Source organism: Kogia breviceps, chromosome 8 (assembly GCF_026419965.1).
Source record: "Kogia breviceps isolate mKogBre1 chromosome 8, mKogBre1 haplotype 1, whole genome shotgun sequence".
In the NCBI taxonomy this organism is placed as follows: domain Eukaryota; kingdom Metazoa; phylum Chordata; class Mammalia; order Artiodactyla; family Physeteridae; genus Kogia; species Kogia breviceps.
In genome coordinates, this window is record NC_081317.1 from 82,351,302 (window position 1) to 82,373,916 (window position 22,615).

Here is a 22,615-nt window from a genome sequence, read left to right on the forward strand (position 1 = left end):
GCTATGCAGACAAAATCTGACACAGCAGCACACACATACACACTCACAAAAAGAAAAAAAAGGGGAAAATAGTAGTATATCTTGCTCCCAAAGTCCACCTCCTCAACTTGGGATGATTCGTTGTCTATTCAGGTTTTCAACAGATGCAGGGCACTTCAAGTTGATTGTGGAGCTTTAATCCGCCGCTTCTGAGGCTGCTGGGAGAGACCTCCCCCTCTCCTCTCTGTTCACACAGCTCCTGGGGTTCAGCTTTGGACTTGGTACCGCCTCTGCGTGTAGGTTGTCCGAGGGTGACTGCCCTTCGCTCAGACAGGACGATGTTAAAGGAGCAGTTGATTCGGGGGCTCCAGTTCACTCAGGCTGGGGGGAGGGAGTGGCACGGGGGCGGGGCGAGTCCGCGGCGGCAGAGGCCGACGTGACGCTGCACAGGCCCAAGGCGCGCCGTGCGTTCTCCCGGGGAAGCTGTCCCTGGATCCCGGGACCCCGGCAGTGGCGGACTGCACGGGCTCCCGGGAGGGCCGGTGTGGAGAGTGACCTGTGCTCACACACAGGCCTCTTGGTGGTGGCAGCAGCAACCTTAGCGTCCGACACCCGTCTCTACTGTCCGTGCCGACAGCCGTGGCTCGCGCCCGTTTCTGGAGCTCCTCTACGCGGTGCTCTTAATCCCCTCACCTCACACCCGAGGAAGCAAAGAGGCAAGAAAAAGTCTCTTGTCTCTTCGGCAGCTCCGCGCCCGCTTCTAGGGCTCCTTTAAGCGGCGCACTTAATCCCCTCTCCTCGCGCCCAGGCAGCAAAGAGGGAGGAAAAGGTCTCTTGCCTCTTCGGCAGCTCCAGACTTCTCCCTCCCGGCCAGCCGTGGCGCACTAGCCCCCTTCAAGCTGTCTTCACTCTGCCAACTCCAGACCTTTCCCTGGGATCCGACTGAAGCCCGAGCCTCAGCTCCCGGCCCCGCCCGCCCCGGCGGGCCGAGCAGACAAGCCTCTCGGGCTGGTGAGTGCCGGTCGGCACCGATCCTCTGCGGGAATCTCTCCGCTTTGCCCTCCGCACCCCTGTGGCTGAGCTGTCCTCCGCGGCTCCGGAGTTTCCCCCTCCGGCGCCCGCAGTCTCCGCCTGCGAAGGGGCCTCTAGTGTGTGGGAGACTTTCCTCCTTCACGGCTCCCTCCCACTGGCGTAGGTCCCGTCCCTATTCTTTTGTCCCTGTTTATTCTTTTTTCTTTTGCCCTACCCAGATATGTGGGGAGTTTCTTGCCTTTTTGGAGGTCTGAGGTCTTCTGCCAGCGTTCGGTGGGTGTTCTATAGGAGAAGTTTCACGTGTAGATGTATTTCTGATGTCTCTGTGAGGAGGAAGGAGATCTCCGCGTCTTACTCTTCCGCCATCTTTAAGCCGTCCCCTGCATTTGTCTTTTAAGTCCTGTAGAAAATAAAAGGTGAAGATCCAATAAAAAATCGTAATACTTGATTTTATATTTATCGTGTGTTTGCTTTTACCGATACCTTTATATTTTATTGTTAGCTGAGTGATGCTTTGAGCCCAGTATCCTAAATATAGAAGTCTGTTGAATTAGACTGGACTATTCAGCTGATTTAGTCCTAAATAGTTTAAGACTGTAGCTAGCCCTTTCACCTTTTCTTTCCACCAGTAATTTTTCTCTCGCTTGCAAACATTCAAACCTTAGCCACAGATCTATTTTAAAATTTAAAGAAAGACACATCTAACAACTACCAAACAATCTAAGTGACATTGTTACTAGAGAGGCAAGAAGAGAATGCTCATATAGCAGTGCTCAAGGTTTTGTGGCTCAAGTATGGGTGGAAGATATAGTAGGAAGTAGTGATAGCCTGGTCTTTTTCCCATATGTTATGTTGCAGACCCTGTTCATACTACTTACTGTTGTCGCCATGTGAAAGGAAGAGACCTAAGAGAAACCTACACACCTTTTTTTTTTTTCCTTTCACATTATAGGACTCAATTCTCTAGAAAACATTGTGCAGTTTACTCTCGTTCTCTTAGACTTCCTTATTCAAGAATATCAAACTGGGACTCTGAGTGTCTTAAAGCAGAGGAATGCCAGGAATTTAGTTTGAGAAAGAGAGGAGGAAAGAAAACCATTCTATACATTTTGCTGTTGTTTACAATCAAGCATTAGGTATAGGTTAATTTTAGACACGCTTAGGTTATTTGGCTTCCTTCCCAAATGTCCTCCTGCCTATTTACTGTTGTGTGATATTTCTTTTAAAGTTTGTCAGTATGTGAGAAAGGACAAAGATGTATGTCATTTCCTGTTGCAAACATGGTTACGAATACATTTTTTTAAGTATGCTAGAATCTAGGATGTTACAGGGTACCAAAAAAAAAGAAGGTGATATTAACTCTGAGAGAAGAAATGGCAAACTTCCCTTACTTTAGATTTCTCTGTTAGTCTATGATTAGGGAGAATTTATGTTCAGTAATGCAGGGAATATGTATAGTCTAGCAGGAATTAAAACAGTTGGTTAAAGTGTCTATATATAGACAGATAATGGAATGCAAGAGTATGAGAGATTAATCCAGTGTAACAGTCAACAAACTTTTTCTTTAAAGGGCTGGATATTAAATGTTTTAGGCTTGAAGTTGTATTGTCTGTCACAACTATTCAACTCTGCTATATTAGTATGAAAGCAGCTATAAACAGTACATAGTAAGTAGGCATGGCTGTATTCCAGTTAATACTTTATTTACAAAAATAAGCAGCAGGCTGGATTAATCCATGGCCATATTTTGCCAAACTCTGGTTCAGTGCGTTATAGCCAGACACAACCAATAAAGGGAGAAGACACCAGGAAAGCCTTTTGTACTAGTATTCTTATGATACTAAAATGGCTATAGGTTAGGACCAGAAAACTGTGCCTAAAACAATCATAAGCAGAAACTATAATGATTTAGAAAGATGAAATCTGAGAAGCATTTGATTTCAGTTTTGTAAGTTGTGAGCAATATAAAGTGGATATGACATTATATAAAATCTTGGAACTCTACAAGTGTCAGGCAACTTCCTTTGAAGTTCGAGCTTAAAAAGCTTAAGGCAGATAAAAGGAAATCCTCTGTTACTTGGTAGGTAGTATTTTGGCATCTGTCATCCTCAGGTTGTTAAGCTGGCATATTTAAAGAAATTGAAAAGAAGTTTAGGTACATTAATAAGACAGATCTATAATATGTACCTGTTAAATTAGAATGTATGGGATTATTTACAAATATTTAGGTTACTGGAGGTAAAAGAAAGCTTATAATTTTCTCAGGGAATTCAGGTATATTTTTAGCAGTCATTGTGTGTGATTGAAAACTTAAGTTGAAATGCAGGGATAAAAATGGTGAACGAAAACTTATTCCCTCTTTGATGTCAGTCTCTTTTTAAATTATTATTGCTTTTTAAAGACTTTCTTCATATTGCAACAGTTTTAGTGTCACAAAAAAGTTGATAGGAAGCTACAGAGATTGCCCATACACCCCTTGCATCCACCCATGCATAGCCTTCCCATTAACAACATCCCCCACCTAGTGGTACATTTGCTAGAATTGATAAACTGACATTTACACATCATAATTACCCAAAGTCTATAGTTTACATTATGGTTCACTCTTGGTGTTGTACCTTGAATGGGTTTGGACAAATGCATGATATGTAGCCATCATTATGGTATCATATAGAGTTTATCATATAGAGTATTCTTACTGCCCTAGAAATCTTCTATTCATCTGTCCCCTATCACATTCAAGCCCCTAGCAAGCACTGATCTTTTTACTGTGTCCATATTTTTGTTTTTTTTCCAGAATGTCATATGGTTGGAATTATAGAAGAGAAAGGCTTTTCACATTGACATCTTTCACTTAGTAATATGCATTTAAGGTTCCTCCCTGTCATTTCATGACTTGAGAGCTCATTATTTTTTAGTGCTGAATAATAGTCCATTATCTGATATATCACTGTTTATCTATTACCTACTGCAGGACTTCTTGATTACTTCCAAGTTTTGGTGATAAAATTGGAATATAAAATTTTTGTGGATAAACTTGCTTCATATAAAATTATAAGTGAAGCTGTTATAAACATCCTTGTGCAGGTTTTTGTGGGGACATAACTTTAAATTCCTTTGGGTAAATATCAAGGAGCACAATTGCTGGGTCATATGGTAAGAGCATCTTTAGTTTTCTAAGAAACTTCCAGACTGTCTTCCAAAGTGTCTATACCCTTTTGCATTTCAGTCACCAGTGATTGTGAGTTCCTGCTGCTCCACATCCTTGCCATTATTTGGTGTTGTCAGTATTCCTAATTTTGGTTATTATAGTAGGTGTGTAGTAGTATCTCATTATTCTTATTTTGATTTGTATTTCTCTGGTTATATATAATGTGGAACATCTTTGCTTATTTGCTATCTATGTATCTATTCTGATGAGGTGTCTGTTAAGATCTTTGGTCCATTTATCAACCAGATTGTCTTCTTATTATTGAGCTTTAAGTATTCTTTGAGAGCTCTACCAACCACCAGTACCACCCATCAGGAAACTTGCACAAGCCTCTTAGATAGCCTGATCCACCAGAGGGCAGACAGCAGAAGCAAGAACTACAGTCCTGCAGCCTGTGGAACAAAACCACAGTCACAGAAATATAGACAAGATGAAAAGTCAGAGGGCTATGTACCAGATGAAGGAACAAGATAAAACCCCAGAAAAATAACTAAATGAAATGGAAATAGGCAATCTTCCAGAAAAAGAATTCAGAATAATGATAGTGAAGATGATCCAAGACCTCGGAAAAAGAACGGAGGCAAAGGTCGAGAAGATGCAAGGAATGTTTAACAAAGACCTAGAAGAATTAAAGAACTCTGAGAAGAATTAAGTAACAAACAAACAGAGATGAACAATACAATACTGAAATGAAAAATACACTAGAAGGAATCAGTAGCAGAATAACTGAGGCAGAAGAACGGATAAATGACCTGGAAGACAGAATGGTGGAATTCACTGCCACGGAACAGAATAACGAAAAAAGAATGAAAAGAAATGAAGACAGCCTACAGCCTAAGAGACCTCTGGGACAACATTACACACAACAATTTGCATTATAGGGGTCCCAGAAGGAGAAGAGAGAAAGGACCTAAGAAAATGAGAAGAGATTATAGTCAAAAACTTCCCTAACATGGGAAAGGAAATACCCACCCAAGTCCAGGAAGCGCAGAGAGTCCCAGGGAGGATAAACACAAGGAGAAAAATGCCAAGACACATAGTAATCAAATTGACAAACATTAAAGACAAAGAAAAATTATTGAAATCAACAAGGGAAAAACGACAAATAACATACAAGGGAACTCCCATAAGGTTAACAGCTGATTTCTCAGCAGAAACTCTACAAGCCAGAAGGGAGTGGCATGACATATTTAAAGTGATGAAAGGGAAGACCTACAACCAAGATTACTCTACCCGGCAAGGATCTCATTCAGATTCGACGGAGAAACCAAAAGCTTTACAGACAAGCAAAAGCTAAGAGAATTCAGCACCACCAAACCATCTCTACAACAAATGCTAAAGAAACTTCTCTAAGTGGGAAACACAAGAGAAGAAAAAGACCTACAAAAACAAACCCAAAACAATTAAGAAAATGGTAATAGGAAAATACATATCGATAATTACCTTAAACGTGAATGGATTAAATGCTCCAACCGAAACACACAGGCTTGCTGAAGGGATACAAAAACCAAGACCCATATATATGCTGTCTACAAGAGACCCACTTCAGAAGTAGGGACACATACACCGGAAGTGAGGGGATGGAAAAAGATATTCCATGCAAATGGAACACAAAAGAAAGCTGGAATAGCAATACTCATATCAGGTAAAATAGGCTCTAAAATAAAGAATGTTACAAGAGACAAGAAAGGACACTACATAATGATCAAGGGATCAGTCCAAGAAGAAGATATAACAATTATAAATATATATGCACCCAACATAGGACCACCTCAATACATAATGCAAATACTAACAGCCATAAAAGGGGAAATCGACAGTAACACAATAATAGTGGGGGACTTTAACACCTCACTTACAACAAAGGACAGATCATCCTAACAAAATTAATATGGAAACACAAGCTTTAAATGACACAATACCCCAGATCAATTGAATTGATATTTACAGGACATTCCATCCAAAAACAGCAGATTACACTTTCTTCTCAAGTGTGCACAGAACATTCTCCAGGATAGATCACATCTTGGGTCACAAATCAAGCCTCAGTAAATTTAAGAAAATTGAAATCACATCAAGCATCTTTGCTGACCACAATGCTATGAGATTAGAAATGAATTACAGAGAAAAAAAAGTAAAAAACACAAACACGTGGAGGCTAAAGAATACGTTACTAAATAACCAAGAGATCACTGATGAAACCAAAGAGGAAGTAAAAAAAATACCTACAGACAAATTACAATGAAAACATGACGATCCAAAACCTAGGGGATGCAGCAAAAGCAGTTCTAAGAAGGAAGTTGATAGCTATACAAGCTTACCTCAAGAAATAAGAAAAATCTCAAGTTAACAATCTAACCTGACACCTAAAGGAACTAGAGAAAGCAGAACAAACAAAACCCACCATTAGAAGAAGGAAAGAAATCATAAAGTTCAGAGCAGAAATAAATGAAAAAGAAACAAAGAAAACATTAGCAAATATCAATAAAACTAAAAGCTGGTTCTTTGAGAAGATAAAACAAAACGGATAAACCATTAGCCACACTCATCAAGAAAAAGAGGGAGAGGACTCAAATCAATAAAATTAGAAATGAAAAAGGATAAGTTACAACAGACATCATAGAAATACAAACCATCCTTAGAGACTACAAGCAACTCTATGTCAAAAAAATGGACAACCTGGAAGAAATGGACCAATTCTTAGAAAGGTATAACTTTCCAAGACTGAAGCAGAAAGAAACAGAAAATATGAACAGACCAATCACAAGTAAGGAAATTGAAACTGTGATTAAAACTCTTCCAACAAACAAAAGCCCAGAACCAGATGGCTTCACAGATGAATGCTATCACACATTTAGAGAAGAGCTAACACCCATCTTTCTCAAACTGTTCCAAAAAATTGCAGAGGAAGGAACACTCCCAAACCCATTCTATGAGGCCACCATTACCCTGATACCAAAACCAGAAAAAGATACTACAAAAAAAGAAAATTACAGACCAATATCACTGATGAATATAGATGCAAAAATCCTCAACAAAATACTAGCAAACAGATTCCAACAACACATTAAAAGGATCATACACGATGATCAAGTAGGATTTATCCCAGAGATGCAAGGATTCTTCAGTATACGTAAATAAATCAATGTGATACACCATATTAAGAAACTGAAAAATAAAAACCATACGATCATCTCAGTAGATGCAGAAAAAGCTTTTGACAAAATTCAATACCCATTTATGGTAAGAACTCTCCAGAAAGTAGGCATAGAGGGGACTTACTTCAACATAATAAAGGCCATATACGACAAACCCACAGCAAACATCATTCTCAATGGTGAAAAACTGAAAGCATTTCCTCTAAGATCAGGAACAAGACAAGGATGTCCACTCTCACCACTATTATTCAACATAGTTTTGGAAGCCCTAGCCACGGCAATCAGAGAAGAAAAAGAAATAAAAGGAATACAAAAGAAAAGAAGAAATAAAACTCACTGTTTGCAGATGACATAATACTATACATAGAGAATCCTAAAGATGCCACCAGAAAACTACTAGAGCTAATCAATTAATTTGGTAAAGTTGCAGTACACAAAACTAATGCACAGAAATCTCTTGCATTCCTATACACTCATGATGAAAAATCTGAAAGAGAAATTAAGGAAACACTCCCATTTACCACTGCAACAAAAAGAATAAAATACCTAGGAATAAACCACCTAGGGAGAAAAAAGACCTGTATGCCGAAACCATAAGACACTGATGAAAGAAATTAAAGATGATTCAAACAGTTGGAGAGATATACAATGTTCTCGGATTGGAAGACTCAATATTGTGAAAATGACCATACTACCCAAAGCAATCCACAGATTCAGTGCAATCCCTATCAAATTAACAATGGCATTTTTTACAGAACTAGCACAAAATCTATTAAAATTTGTACAGAGGAACAAAAGATCCCGAATAGCCAAAGCAGTCTTGAGGGAAAAAAATGGAGCTGGAGGAATCAGACTCCCTGATTTCAGACTATCCTACAAAACTACGGTAATCAAGACAATATGGTACTGGCACAAAAACAGAAATATAGATCAATGGAACAGGGTAGAAAGCCCAGAGATAAACCTATGCACCTATGGTCAACTAATCTATGACAAGGGAGGCAAGGATATAAAGTGGAGAAAAGACAGTCTCTTCAACAAGTGGTGCTGGGAAAACTGGACAGGCACATGTAAAAGAATGAAATTAGAACACTCCCTAACACCACACACAAAAATAAACTCAAAATGGATTAGAGAGCTAAATGTAGACCGGGCACTATAAAACTCTTCGAGGAAAAAATAGGAAGAACACTGTTTGACATAAATCACAGCAAGATCTTTTTTGATCCACCTCCTAGAGTAATGGAAATAAAAACAAAAATAAACAACTGGGACCTAATGAAACTTAAAAGCTTTTGCACAGCAAAGGAAACCAGAAAGAAGACGAAAAGACACCCCTCAGAATGGGAGAAAGTACTTGCAAATGAATCATCAGACAAAGGATTAATCTCCAAAATATATAAACAGCTCATGCAGCTCAATATTAGAAAAACAAACAACCCAATCCAAAATGGGCAAAAGACCTAAATAGACATTTCTCCAAAGAAGACATACAGATGGCCAAGAAGCACATGAAAAGTTGCTCAACATCACTAATCATTAGACAAATGAAAATCAAAACTACAGTGAGGTATCACCTCACACCAGTTAGGATGGCCCTCATCAGAAAATCTACAAACAACAAATGCTGGAGAGGGTGTGGAGAAAAGGGAACCCTCTTGCACTGTTGGTGGGAATGTACATTGATACAGCCACTATGGAGAACAGTATGGAGGTTCCTTAAAAAACTAAAAATAGTATTACCATATGACCCACCAATCTCACTACTGGGCATATGCCCAGAGAAAACCATAATTCAAAAAGACACGTGCACCCCAATGTTCATTGCAGCACTATTTACAATAGCCAGGTCATGGAAGCAACCTAAATGCCCATCGACAGATGAATGGATAAAGAAGATGTGGTACATATGTACAACGGAATATTACTCAGCCATAAAAAGGAATGAAATTGGGTCATTTGTAGAGACGTGGATGTATCCAGAGACTGTCATACAGAGTGAAGTAAGTCAGAAAGAGAAAAACAAATATTGTATATTAACACATATATCTGGAACCTAGAAAAATGGTACAGATGAACCATTTTTCAGGGCAGAAGTAGAGACACAGATGTAGAGAACAATCGTATGGACACCGAAGGGGGAAAGTGGCGGGGGGTGTGGGTGGGATGAATTGGCAGATTGGGATTGACCTGTGTACACTGATGTGTATAAAATGGGTAACTAATAACAACCTGCTGTATAAGAAAATAAATTTTAAAAAATTTTGTGAACTTTTTGGATAATAGTCCTTTATGAGTTCTATCTTTTGCAAATATTTTCTCCCACTCTGTGGCTTGTCTTCTAATTCTCTTGCCATTGTCTTTTGTACAGCAGAAGTTTTTAATTTTTTTTGGCCCCGGCATGTGGGATCATAGTTCCCTGACCAAGGATCAAACCTGTGCCCTCTGCAGTGGAAGCATGGTGTCTTAACCACAGGACTGCCAGGGAAGTCCCAGAAGTTTATAATTTTAATCAAATCCAGTTTATCAGTTATTTTCTTATAAATTGTGCCTTTGTGTTAAATCTAAACAGTGATCATCTAAAAAGTATCTGAAAAGGTCATCTAAGTTTTCTTTGATTTATCTTTTTGGAGTTTTATAGTATTGCATTTTAAATTTAGGTCTATGATCCACTTTGTATTAGCTTTTGTGAAGGGTGTAAGGCCTGTGAATTAATTTTTGCATGTGGATATTCATTTATTTCAGCACCATGTTGAAAAGAATGTCTTTGCTCCATTATTTTGCCTTTGCTCCTTTGTCAGTGATTCAGTAGACTATATGGAGGTCTATATCTGCACTCTGTATTCTGTTCCATTGTTCTCTTCCATTGATCTGTTTGTATATTCTTTTGCCAATAGCACAGCGTCCTGCTTACTGTAGCTTTACAGTAAGTCTTGAGTCAGGGAATATCAACCCTCCATCCTTGCTCTTTTTCAGTGTTATGTTGGCTATTCTGGGTCTTCTGCCCCTCCATTTAAACTTTAGAATCAGTCAATATCCATTAAATAACTTGATGGGAATTTGATTGTGACTGCATTGAATCTATATAGATCAGTTTGGGATGAACTGACATCTTGACAGATTGAATCTTCCTACCCTTGAATATGGAATATTCATTTATTTAGTTCTTTATTATCAGAGTTTTACAGTTTTCCTCATATAGATCTTGTATTTATTTTGTTAAATTTATACCTAAGTATTACTTTCTTGGGGTACTAATGTAAATGGTATTGTATTTTTAATTTTAGATTATACTTGTCCATTGTTGGTATATAAGAAAGTAATTCACTATTACATATTAACCTCATATCCTACAACTTTGCTGTATTGGCTTTTTAGTTTCAGGAATTTTTTTCTAGATAATTTACATAGATGATCATGTCATCTGTGAACAAAGACAGTTTTATGTCTTCTTTACCAATCTGTATGCTTTTTGTTTTCTTTTCTTGGCTTACTGCATTTAAGGATTTCCAGTGTGATGTTGAAATGGAGTGGTGAGAGGGAAATCTTTGTTTTGTACCTAATCTCAGTGGGAAAACATTGAGTTTCTCACTAGTAAGTATGATGTTAGTTGTAAGTTTTTCAAAGATATTCATCATCAAGTTGAGGTAGTTCTTCTTTGTTCTAGTTTACTGTGAGTTCTTACGGTGAATGGGTTTTGGATTTTGTTACATGCATCTACTTATATGATTGTGATTTTTCATTCAGATATGATTTTTAAACCTGGTTTTAAATATATAACCTCTCAGACAAGTTATTTGTAGTTGCCAACCTTAGTTTCCTGATAGGAACCATGTACATATGGGTACTTATAAGGAACAGCGAGCAGAAATAGGTTGTCTGCCTCATAGGTTGTGAGAATTATTTATGATAATGCATATCAAGTGCTTTCCTTAATGCCTGTCTGTAATAAACACTTCATAAATAGTAATTGTCAACTGGCATTGGCAAAATAGTAGAGGGATAGTAAACATAATAACGAAAGGAAATAAGCCTTTGAAAAATAATCATGTTAGTTCAGCTAATGAGTTTGGTTAATAAGGTAAAATGATGGGGATTTGACTAGATTGTGAGATAATTTGTCCCATGGACTGTGTAGACAATATTTAGTACTTAAAATCACATTTTATTATTCTTAGATAATTTAAGATGGACAGTCATCTTTTTATAATGATTTCTGTCTTTTTGTAACAGATTCAAGATTTTTGGAAACTTACCACTGGTTTCTTTACGAATCTCAGATAAAAAACTGCAAGGGATATTGGAATTGATTGAAAGCATCCCCAAACCCCAACCTGCAACTGAAGTAAATGTCCCTGTCAAACCAGTTCAGGTAATGTATTTTCAAAATTCATGAAAGCACGAATTAAAAAAGAAAATTCCACAAACAGTATTTGTAACAGCCACGGAAATTTTGGGTAAAACAATTCAATTCATTGTGAATCGACTTTTTAAATTACATATTGGGGCTTCCCTGGTGGCGCAGTGGTTGAGAGTCCGCCTGCCGATGCAGGGCACACGGGTTTGTGCCCCGGTCTGGGAAGATCCCACATGCCGCGGAGCGGCTAGGCCCGTGAGCCATGGCAGCTGAGCCTGTGCGTCCGGAGCCTGTGCTGCACAACGGGAGAGGCCACAACACTGAGAGGCCCACATACCACAAAAAAAAAAAATTTTTTTTAATTGCATATTGAAAGACAGAATGATGAAATAGTAAAAGGTGCAAATAGTAAACAAAAGAATGAAATAATAAGTCTACCTTTCTTCACTTTTCCAGTCCCTCTCCTCAATGGTTAACTACTGCTTCTCTAGATTTTTGAAAATGTTTATAGCATATACTAATACACACACATACAAACATGCATGTCTCTGTGTGTATATGTATGTATGTGTTTATATATATTCTTATGTTCCTAAAATTTTCATAAATGGGATCATTATACTTATGGTTTTGAATCGGTAGTTTTTTCACCATTATTATCATATATGTTATGTACCTTAGAGGTATTTACCTATTAAGCACATACAGATCTGCCTTTTTCTTTTTTATGGTGATTACAGTATTGAATTGTGTGAGTGTACCATCCTTTGCCTGTTGTAAAGGCATCTTCTTCTGATCATTGTTCATATTGTTATGACTGTTTTTAGTTATAAAAAAACACTGCTTTGAACTTCCTTGTTACATATATTTGAGTATATTTTTATCCATTGCATACATTTCTAGTAGTGTTATTGTTGAGTAAAATATGTGAAATTAATATTTTTCAAAATTTTTTTATTGGAGTAAAATTGCTTTACAATGTTGTATTAGTTTCTGCTGTACAATGAAGTGAGTCAGCTATGTGGATACATCTATCCCCTTCCTCTTGGACCTCCCTTCCACCCCCACCCCCATCACACCCATCTAGGTCGTGACAGAGCACCGAGCTGAGCTTCTGTGCTTTATAGCATGTTCCCACTAGCTGTCTGTTTTATGCATGGTAGTGTATATATGTCATTCCTAATCTCCCAATTCATCCCACCCTCTGCTTCCCCCACTGTGTCCCCATGTCCGTTCCCTACATCTATGTCTATTCCTGCCCTACAAATAGGTTCATCTGTACCATTTTTCTAGAGTCCATATATATGTGTTAATATATGATATTTGGTTTTTTCTTTCTGGCTTATTTCACTGTGTATGAGACTCCAGGTCCATCCACATCTCTACAGATGGGAACTCTCCTTCACTGTCAGTGGGAATGAAAATTGGTACAACCACTATGGAGAACAGTATGGAGGTTCCTTAAAAAACTAAAAATAGAACTACCATATGACTCAGCAATCCCACTACTGGGCATATACCCTGAGAAAACCATAATCCAAAGGGACACATGTACCCCAATGTTTATTGCAGCACTATTTACAATAGCCAGGACCTGGAAACAACCAAAATGTGCATTTTATATTTCAAAGAACTTTGCCAAATTTCCTTTCTCAGTTGAGTACTAATATTTAGTCCAACCAATAGTAAATGTTGTTTCTCTGTTTCCCTGTTCTCATTAGTCTTGAGTATTGATGAATATTAAAAATTATTCTATTAAATGAAAATTTTATCTTCTGGTTTTGGTTTACATTTCTTTATGAGTAAGATAGGACTTATTTTCCTAAATTTATTGGTTATTTGAATTTCTTTTGAAAACTGCTGTTTATGTCTTTTGTTGCATTATGGTTTTCCAATTAAAGAAATTATAATTGCTTGTTATTACAGATACTTTCCCCCCAATTTGTTTTTTTATTTGGTACATTTATTCTGCCATGCCGAAGCTTTTACTTTTTGCATAGTCAAAATTACTAGATTTTTTCCTTCAAGACTTCTGTCTTTTGTACCTCTTATCAAGACAATTTCAAAATAAAATATCCATTCATGTTTTTCTCTTTTTAAAAAAAAAATTTATTTATTTATTTTTGGCTGTGTTGGGTCTTCGTTTCTGTGCGAGGGCTTTCTTTAGTTGCGGCAAGCGGGGGCCACTCTTCATCGCGGTGCGCAGGCCTCTCTTGTTGTGGAGCACAGGCTCCAGATGCGCAGGGTCAGTAGTTGTGGCTCACGGGCCCAGTTGCTCAGTGGCATGTGGGATCGTCCCAGACCAGGGCTCGAACCCCTGTCCCCTGCATTGGCAGGCAGATTCTCATCCACTGCACCACCAAGGAAGCCCTTTTTCTCTTTTTTAAATTCTGCTTTCTCTTTTCTTATTTAACTATTCTTTTGAAATAATTTTAAACTTATAGAAATGTTGTAAAAATAGTGCAAAGAACTTTTTTCCTCAAAGCATTTGAGCAACTAAGTTGCTCACATGTTGTGCCACTACATTGAACACTTTAGTGTTTTACAATGTTTTCTCATAGTCTGTTGCTGAGATTTTTATATTCTTTTATAAAAATATTCATTTTTTCTTATTAGTCAGCCATTTTATACACATCAGTGTGTACATGTCAATCCCAATCTTCCAAATCATCACACCACAACCCTCTCCACGCTGTCACTTTCCCCCCTTGATGTCCATACGATTGTTCTCTACATCTGTTTCTCAATTTCTGCTCTACAAACCAGTTCACCTGTACCATTATCTAGGTTCCAGATATATGTGTTAATATACAAATTTGTTTTTCTCTTTCTGACTTACTTCACTCTGTATGACAGTCTCTGGATACATCCACGTCTCTACAAATGACCCAATTTCATTCCTTTTTATGGCTGAGTAATATTCCATTGTACATATGTACCACATCTTCTTTATCCATTCATCTGTCGACGGGCATTTAGGTTGCTTCCATGACCTGGCTATTGTAAATAGTGCTGCAATGAACATTGGGGTGCACGTGTCTTTTTGAATTATGGTTTTCTCTGGGCATATGCCCAGTAGTGAGATTGGTGGGTCATATGGTAATACTATTTTTAGTTTTTTAAGGAACCTCCATACTGTTCTCCATAGTGGCTGTATCAATGTACATTCCCACCAACAGTGCAAGAGGGTTCCCTTTTCTCCACACCCTCTCCAGCATTTGTTGTTTGTAGATTTTCTGATGAGGGCCATCCTAACTGGTGTGAGGTGATACCTCACTGTAGTTTTGATTTTCATTTGTCTAATGATTAGTGATGTTGAGCAACTTTTCATGTGCTTCTTGGCCATCTGTATGTCTTCTTTGGAGAAATGTCTATTTAGGTCTTTTGCCCATTTTGGATTGGGTTGTTTGTTTTTCTAATATTGAGCTGCATGAGCTGTTTATATATTTTGGAGATTAATCCTTTGTCTGATGATTCATTTGCAAGTACTTTCTCCCATTCTGAGGGGTGTCTTTTCGTCTTCTTTCTGGTTTCCTTTGCTGTGCAAAAGCTTTTAAGTTTCATTAGGTCCCAGTTGTTTATTTTTGTTTTTATTTCCATTACTCTAGGAGGTGGATCAAAAAAGATCTTGCTGTGATTTATGTCAAACAGTGTTCTTCCTATTTTTTCCTCGAAGAGTTTTATAGTGCCCGGTCTACATTTAGCTCTCTAATCCATTTTGAGTTTATTTTTGTGTGTGGTGTTAGGGAGTGTTCTAATTTCATTCTTTTACATGTGCCTGTCCAGTTTTCCCAGCACCACTTGTTGAAGAGACTGTCTTTTCTCCACTTTATATCCTTGCCTCCCTTGTCATAGATTAGTTGACCATAGGTGCATAGGTTTATCTCTGGGCTTTCTACCCTGTTCCATTGATCTATATTTCTGTTTTTGTGCCAGTACCATATTGTCTTGATTACCGTAGTTTTGTAGGATAGTCTGAAATCAGGGAGTCTGATTCCTCCAGCTCCATTTTTTTCCCTCAAGACTGCTTTGGCTATTCGGGATCTTTTGTTCCTCTGTACAAATTTTAATAGATTTTGTGCTAGTTCTGTAAAAAATGCCATTGTTAATTTGATAGGGATTGCACTGAATCTGTGGATTGCTTTGGGTAGTATGGTCATTTTCACAATATTGAGTCTTCCAATCCGAGAACATTGTATATCTCTCCAACTGTTTGAATCATCTTTAATTTCTTTCATCAGTGTCTTATGGTTTCGGCATACAGGTCTTTTTTCTCCCTAGGTGGTTTATTCCTAGGTATTTTATTCTTTTTGTTGCAGTGGTAAATGGGAGTGTTTCCTTAATTTCTCTTTCAGATTTTTCATCATGAGTGTATAGGAATGCAAGAGATTTCTGTGCATTAGTTTTGTGTACTGCAACTTTACCAAATTAATTGATTAGCTCTAGTAGTTTTCTGGTGGCATCTTTAGGATTCTCTATGTATAGTATTATGTCATCTGCAAACAGTGAGTTTTATTTCTTCTTTTCTTTTGTATTCCTTTTATTTCTTTTTCTTCTCTGATTGCCGTGGCTAGGGCTTCCAAAACTATGTTGAATAATAGTGGTGAGAGTGGACATCCTTGTCTTGTTCCTGATCTTAGAGGAAATGCTTTCAGTTTTTCACCATTGAGAATGATGTTTGCTGTGGGTTTGTCGTATATGGCCTTTATTATGTTGAAGTAAGTTCCCTCTATGCCTACTTTCTGGAGAGTTCTTACCATAAATGGGTATTGAATTTTGTCAAAAGCTTTTTCTGCATCTACTGAGATGATCGTATGGTTTTTATTTTTCAGTTTCTTAATATGGTGTATCACATTGATTTATTTACGTATACTGAAGAATCCTTGCATCTCTGGGATAAATCCTACTTGATCATCGTGTATGATCCTTTTAATGTGTTGTTGGAATCTGTTTGCTAGTATTTTGTTGAGGATTTTTGCATCTATATTCATCAGTGATATTGGTCTGTAATTTTCTTTTTTTGTAGTATCTTTTTCTGGTTTTGGTATCAGGGTAATGGTGGCCTCATAGAATGGGTTTGGGAGTGTTCCTTCCTCTGCAATTTTTTGGAACAGTTTGAGAAAGATGGGTGTTAGCTCTTCTCTAAATGTGTGATAGCATTCATCTGTGAAGCCATCTGGTTCTGGGCTTTTGTTTGTTGGAAGAGTTTTAATCACAGTTTCAATTTCCTTACTTGTGATTGGTCTGTTCATATTTTCTGTTTCTTTCTGCTTCAGTCTTGGAAAGTTATACCTTTCTAAGAATTGGTCCATTTCTTCCAGGTTGTCCATTTTTTTGACATAGAGTTGCTTGTAGTCTCTAAGGATGGTTTGTATTTCTATGATGTCTGTTGTAACTTATCCTTTTTCATTTCTAATTTTATTGATTTGAGTCCTCTCCCTCTTTTTCTTGATGAGTGTGGCTAATGGTTTATCCGTTTTGTTTTATCTTCTCAAAGAACCAGCTTTTAGTTTTATTGATATTTGCTAATGTTTTCTTTGTTTCTTTTTCATTTATTTCTGCTCTGAACTTTATGATTTCTTTCCTTCTTCTAATGGTGGGTTTTGTTTGTTCTGCTTTCTCTAGTTCCTTTAGGTGTCAGGTTAGATTGTTAACTTGAGATTTTTCTTATTTCTTGAGGTAAGCTTGTATAGCTATCAACTTCCTTCTTAGAACTGCTTTTGCTGCATCCCCTAGGTTTTGGATCGTCATGTTTTCATTGTAATTTGTCTGTAGGTATTTTTTTTACTTCCTCTTTGGTTTCATCAGTGATCTCTTGGTTATTTAGTAACGTATTCTTTAGCCTCCACGTGTTTGTGTTTTTTACTTTTTTTTCTCTGTAATTCATTTCTAATCTCATAGCATTGTGGTCAGCAAAGATGCTTGATGTGATTTCAATTTTCTTAAATTTACTGAGGCTTGATTTGTGACCCAAGATGTGATCTATCCTGGAGAATGTTCTGTGCACACTTGAGAAGAAAGTGTAATCTGCTGTTTTTGGATGGAATGTCCTGTAAATATCAATTCAATTGATCTGGGGTATTGTGTCATTTAAAGCTTGTGTTTCCATATTAATTTTGTTAGGATGATCTGTCCTTTGTTGTAAGTGAGGTGTTAAAGTCCCCCACTATTATTGTGTTACTGTCGATTTCCCCTTTTATGGCTGTTAGTATTTGCATTATGTATTGAGGTGGTCCTATGTTGGGTGCATATATATTTATAATTGTTATATCTTCTTCTTGGACTGATCCCTTGATCATTATGTAGTGTCCTTTCTTGTCTCTTGTAACATTCTTTATTTTAGAGCCTATTTTACCTGATATGAGTATTGCTATTCCAGCTTTCTTTTGTGTTCCATTTGCATGGAATATCTTTTTCCATCCCCTCACTTCCGGTGTATGTGTCCCTACTTCTGAAGTGGGTCTCTTGTAGACAGCATATATATGGGTCTTGGTTTTGTATCCCTTCAGCAAGCCTGTGTGTTTCGGTTGGAGCATTTAATCCATTCACGTTTAAGGTAATTATCGATATGTATTTTCCTATTACCATTTTCTTAATTGTTTTGGGTTTGTTTTTGTAGGTCTTTTTCTTCTCTTGTGTTTCCCACTTAGAGAAGTTCCTTTAGCATTTGTTGCAGAGCTGGTTTGGTGGTGCTGAATTCTCTTAGCTTTTCCTTGTCTGTAAAGCTTTTGATTTCTTCATTGAATCTGAATGAGATTCTTGCTGGGTAGAGTAACCTTGGTTGTACGTTCTCCCTTTCATCACTTTAAGTATATCATGCGACTCCCTTCTGGCTTATAGAGATTCTGCTGAGAAATCAGCTGTTAACCTTATGGGAGTTTCCTTGTATGTTATTTGTCATTTTTCCCTTGCTGCTTTCAGTAATTTTTCTTTGTCTTTAATTTTTGCCAATTTGATTACTATGTGTCTCGGCGTGTTTCTCCTTGGATTTATCCTGCCTGGGACTCTGCAACACCTGGACTTGGGTGGCTATTTCCTTTCCCATGTTAGGGAAATTTTTGAATATCATCTCTTCAGAAATTTTCTCGCGTCCTTTCTCTCTTTCTCCTTGTGGGACCCTATAATGCGAATGTTGTTGTATTTAATGTTGTCCCAGAGGTCTCCTAGGCTGTCTTCATTTCTTTTCATTCTCTTTTTTTTATTCTGTTCTGCAGCAGCAAATTCTACCATTCTGTCTTCCAGGTTACTCATCCATTCTTCTGCCTCAGTTATTCTGCTATTGATTCCTTCTAGTGTATTTTTCATTTTAGTTATTGTATTGTTCATCTCTGTCTCTTTTTTCCTTAATCCCTCTAGATCTTTGTTAAACATTTCTTGCATCTTCTCGGTCTTTGCCTCCATTCTTTTTCCAAGGTCTTGGATCATCTTCACTATGATTATTCTGAATTCTCTTTCTGCAAGATTGTCTATCTCGATTTCATTTAGTTGTTTTTCTGGGGTTTTATCTTGTTCCTTCATCTGGTACATAGCCCTCTGCTTTTTCATCTTGTCTCTCTTTGTGTGAATGTGGTTTTTGTTCCACAGGCTGCAGGATTGTAGTTCTTGCTTCTGCTGAGATTTTTATTTTCTTAACAGTCTCTTTGAAGAGCAGAAGTTTTAAGTTTTGATGAGATCCATTTTATCATTATTTTCTCGTATGGATGAAGCTTTTTAAGTCATATTTCTGAAATCTTTGCCAAGCACGAGGTCAGAAAGATTTTCTCCTGTGTTTGGTTCTAGAAATTTTGTAGTTTTAGGTTTTATATTAAGTTCTGTCAAACATTTTGTGTTAATTTTTTAAAATGGTGTGCCTGATGAGTGATCATTCTATCTTTACATTTGTAATACTGGCTATTTCCGTTTCACTTGTTGAAAAGACTTTCCTTCTCTGTTGAGTTGAGTCTGTTTCTGACTCTGTTCTTCTTCAAAGATTTTTGTGTCTCTTCCTTTGATCTGTGTCTATCCTTTCACTGATACCATACTATTTTATTTCTATATACATGGTAAGTCTTTATATAATCCTCTTCTTCAAGATGTTAAGGAGAATTTCTGTAACAATCTTAAGTCTGCTTCTCCCACCAGTTTTATGCTATGCTGAGAGCACCTGTAAGTCCTTTTGGGCTTACTGTATATTGCCTTTTATACTTTTATTTATTTATTTTTCTTAAGCTTTCTTTACATTTTAGAAAAAGTACTGTGTAACTGTTTATTTCTCCCTTAGTTATCAGCAGTGCCTGAGAGGACTCTTCCTTCTTCTCTGGGCTTAATCTCTCCTGTATATTAAGAGAGTCTCAGGCACATGATCTGTACTAGATCGTGTTTCTTTTTAAAATCAAATGCGTATATAAAAATAAGTAGAGAATAACTATTTAATATGTCTCCTTATACTGAGTATCTATTATGTTCCAGGCCACACATTTGGCAAAGGATTTTTCTCTACTGGTATCTATTATTTATACACTCTAGATTTTTGCATATTTTATCTTTATCCTTTTCACAGTCCAGGAAGTTAGATGTTACGGTCATTATTTTGCCCAGGAAACAGACTCTTAAGGAGGTTAAATATTATGCCTAAGATCATATAGCTTGTAAATAGCTTACTGAGCCGAATTTGAATTCAGGTTTCTTTTTTTTTTTTTTTTCCCTTCCCTTTTAAGAGAAATCTACAGCTGATGTTCTTCCTGCTATTATCATGCTGGTTTCTGTATAGATGACTGCCTAATCTGAAGGTGCTCTGCTTTCTCTTTTTTCCAAGTTTCCTAGGAAAGTTCAGTACAAAACAGATCTTAAGTAAAAGTTTTGATTTAACTTGAAGTAGTTTTACAGTTCAGATCCAAAAAAATTTTTTTAAACAAAGAATTGCCCCTACATGAATGTTTGTTTGGCTTGTCTTAAAAACAGAGTTTCAGACACAAACTTTTAACCCCTGAATATCTTTTGAAGCTGGATGTTGTTTTTCACTTTCTGCAATAGATGTTTTAAAAAAATTTTATTTCAGCTTTATTGAGGTATAATTGACAAATAAAACCGTAAAGCATTTAACATGTACACTGGTGATTTGATGTATGTATACCTTGTGAAAGGATTTCCCCTATCTAGTTAACTAACACATACCTCACATAGTTATCTTTTTGTTTGTTTGTTTTGGTGTGAATATTTCACCATTTCGTTTGATGAGCAAATTTCAGTTACACAACATAGTGTTGTCAACTGTAGTCACTATGTTTTACACTAGATCCTGAGACCTTATTTATCTTATAGCTGAAAGTTTGTACCCTTTTACCAACTTCTCCCTATATCCCCACAATCCTCCAGCCCCTGGAAACCACATTTCTACTCTCTGTTTCTATGAGTTTGACTTTCTTTGTCTTTTAGATTCCACATGTAAGTGATTCCATGCAGTGTTTTTTTTTTCTCAATCCAGCTTATTTCATTTAGCACAGTGCTCTCAAGGTCCATCTATGTTGTCACAAATGGCAGGATTTCCTTCTTTCCCATGGCTGAACGATATTCCATTGTATACCTATGCCACATCATTATCCATTCATCTGTTTGATGGACACTTAGTTTGTTTCCACATCTTGGCTATTGTGAATAACGCTGCATTGTACATAGGAGTGCAGATACCTATTCAACATCCTGTTTTCATTTCTTTGGGATAAACCAGGGGTGTGAGATTGCTGGATCATATGGTAGTTTCTAGTTTTAATTTTTTGGTGGAACCTCCATACTGTTTTCCATAGTGGCTGCACCAGTTTACACTCCCAGAGATGGTGTGTAAGAGTTCCCTTCTCTCCACATCCTCGCCATCACTTGTTATCTCTTATCGTTTTGGTGATAGCCATTTGATGATAGGTGTAAGGTGATACCTCCTTGTGGTTTTGATTTGCATTTCTCTGAAAACTAGTGAGTTGAGTTCCCTTTTCATGTACTTGTTGGCCATCTATATGTCTTCATTGGAAAAATATCTATTCTGTCTGTTTTTAATTGGATGATGATGATTATTATTTTGCTGAGTTGTGTGAGTTCTTCATGTATTTGGGATATTAACCCTTTATCACATGTACAATGTGCAAATATTTTCTCCCATTCCATATGTTACCTCTTCATTTTTGGTTGATGGTTTCCTTTCCTGTGCAGAAGCTTTTAATTAATTCATTAATTAATATATTTATTTGTTTTTAAAATTTTTGTTGAAGTATAGTTGATTTACAGTGTTGTGTTAATTTCTGCTGTACAGCAGAGTGGTTCAGTTATGCATACATATATTCTTTTTCATATTCTTTTCCATTATGGTTTACCACAGTATATTGCATATAGTTCCCAGTAGGACCTTGTTGTTTATCCATCCTATATATAATAGTTTGTGTCTGCTAATCCCAAACTCTCAATCCTTCCCTCCCCCACCCCCTCCCCCTTGGCAACCACAAATCTATTTTCTATATCTGTGAGTCTGATTTGTTTCATAGATATGTTCATTTGTGTCATTTTAGATTCCACATATGTGATATCATATGATATTTGTCTTTCTCTGACTTAGTTTACTTGGTATGATCATTTCTTGGTCCATCCATATTACTGCAAATGGCATTATTTCATTCTTTTTTATGGCCGAGTAATATTCCATTGTATATATATCCATATCTTCTTTATCCATTCATATGTCGATGGACATTTAAATTGTTTTCATATCTTGGCTGTTGTAAACAGTGCTTTTGTGAACATAGGGGTGCCTGTATCTTTTCAAATTATAGTTTTATCTGGGCATGTGCCCAGGAGTGGGATTGCTGGATCATATGATAACTATATTTTTAGTTTTCTGAGGAACCTTCATACTGT

General features: G+C 37.1%; 1 protein-coding gene across 7 annotated transcripts in view; it reads left to right on the forward strand.

Annotated features, from left to right (window-relative positions):
• Nucleotides 1-22,615, forward strand: part of VPS13A (vacuolar protein sorting 13 homolog A) — a 266,390-nt gene that overhangs the window by 79,593 nt on the left and 164,182 nt on the right. For all 7 annotated transcript variants that reach the window (XM_059071189.2, XM_067039602.1, XM_067039598.1 and 4 more), the window contains one exon: nt 11,614-11,752. In XM_059071189.2, coding sequence (XP_058927172.1) covers nt 11,614-11,752 — 139 coding nt within the window. The remainder of the gene's footprint in view (nt 1-11,613; nt 11,753-22,615) is intronic.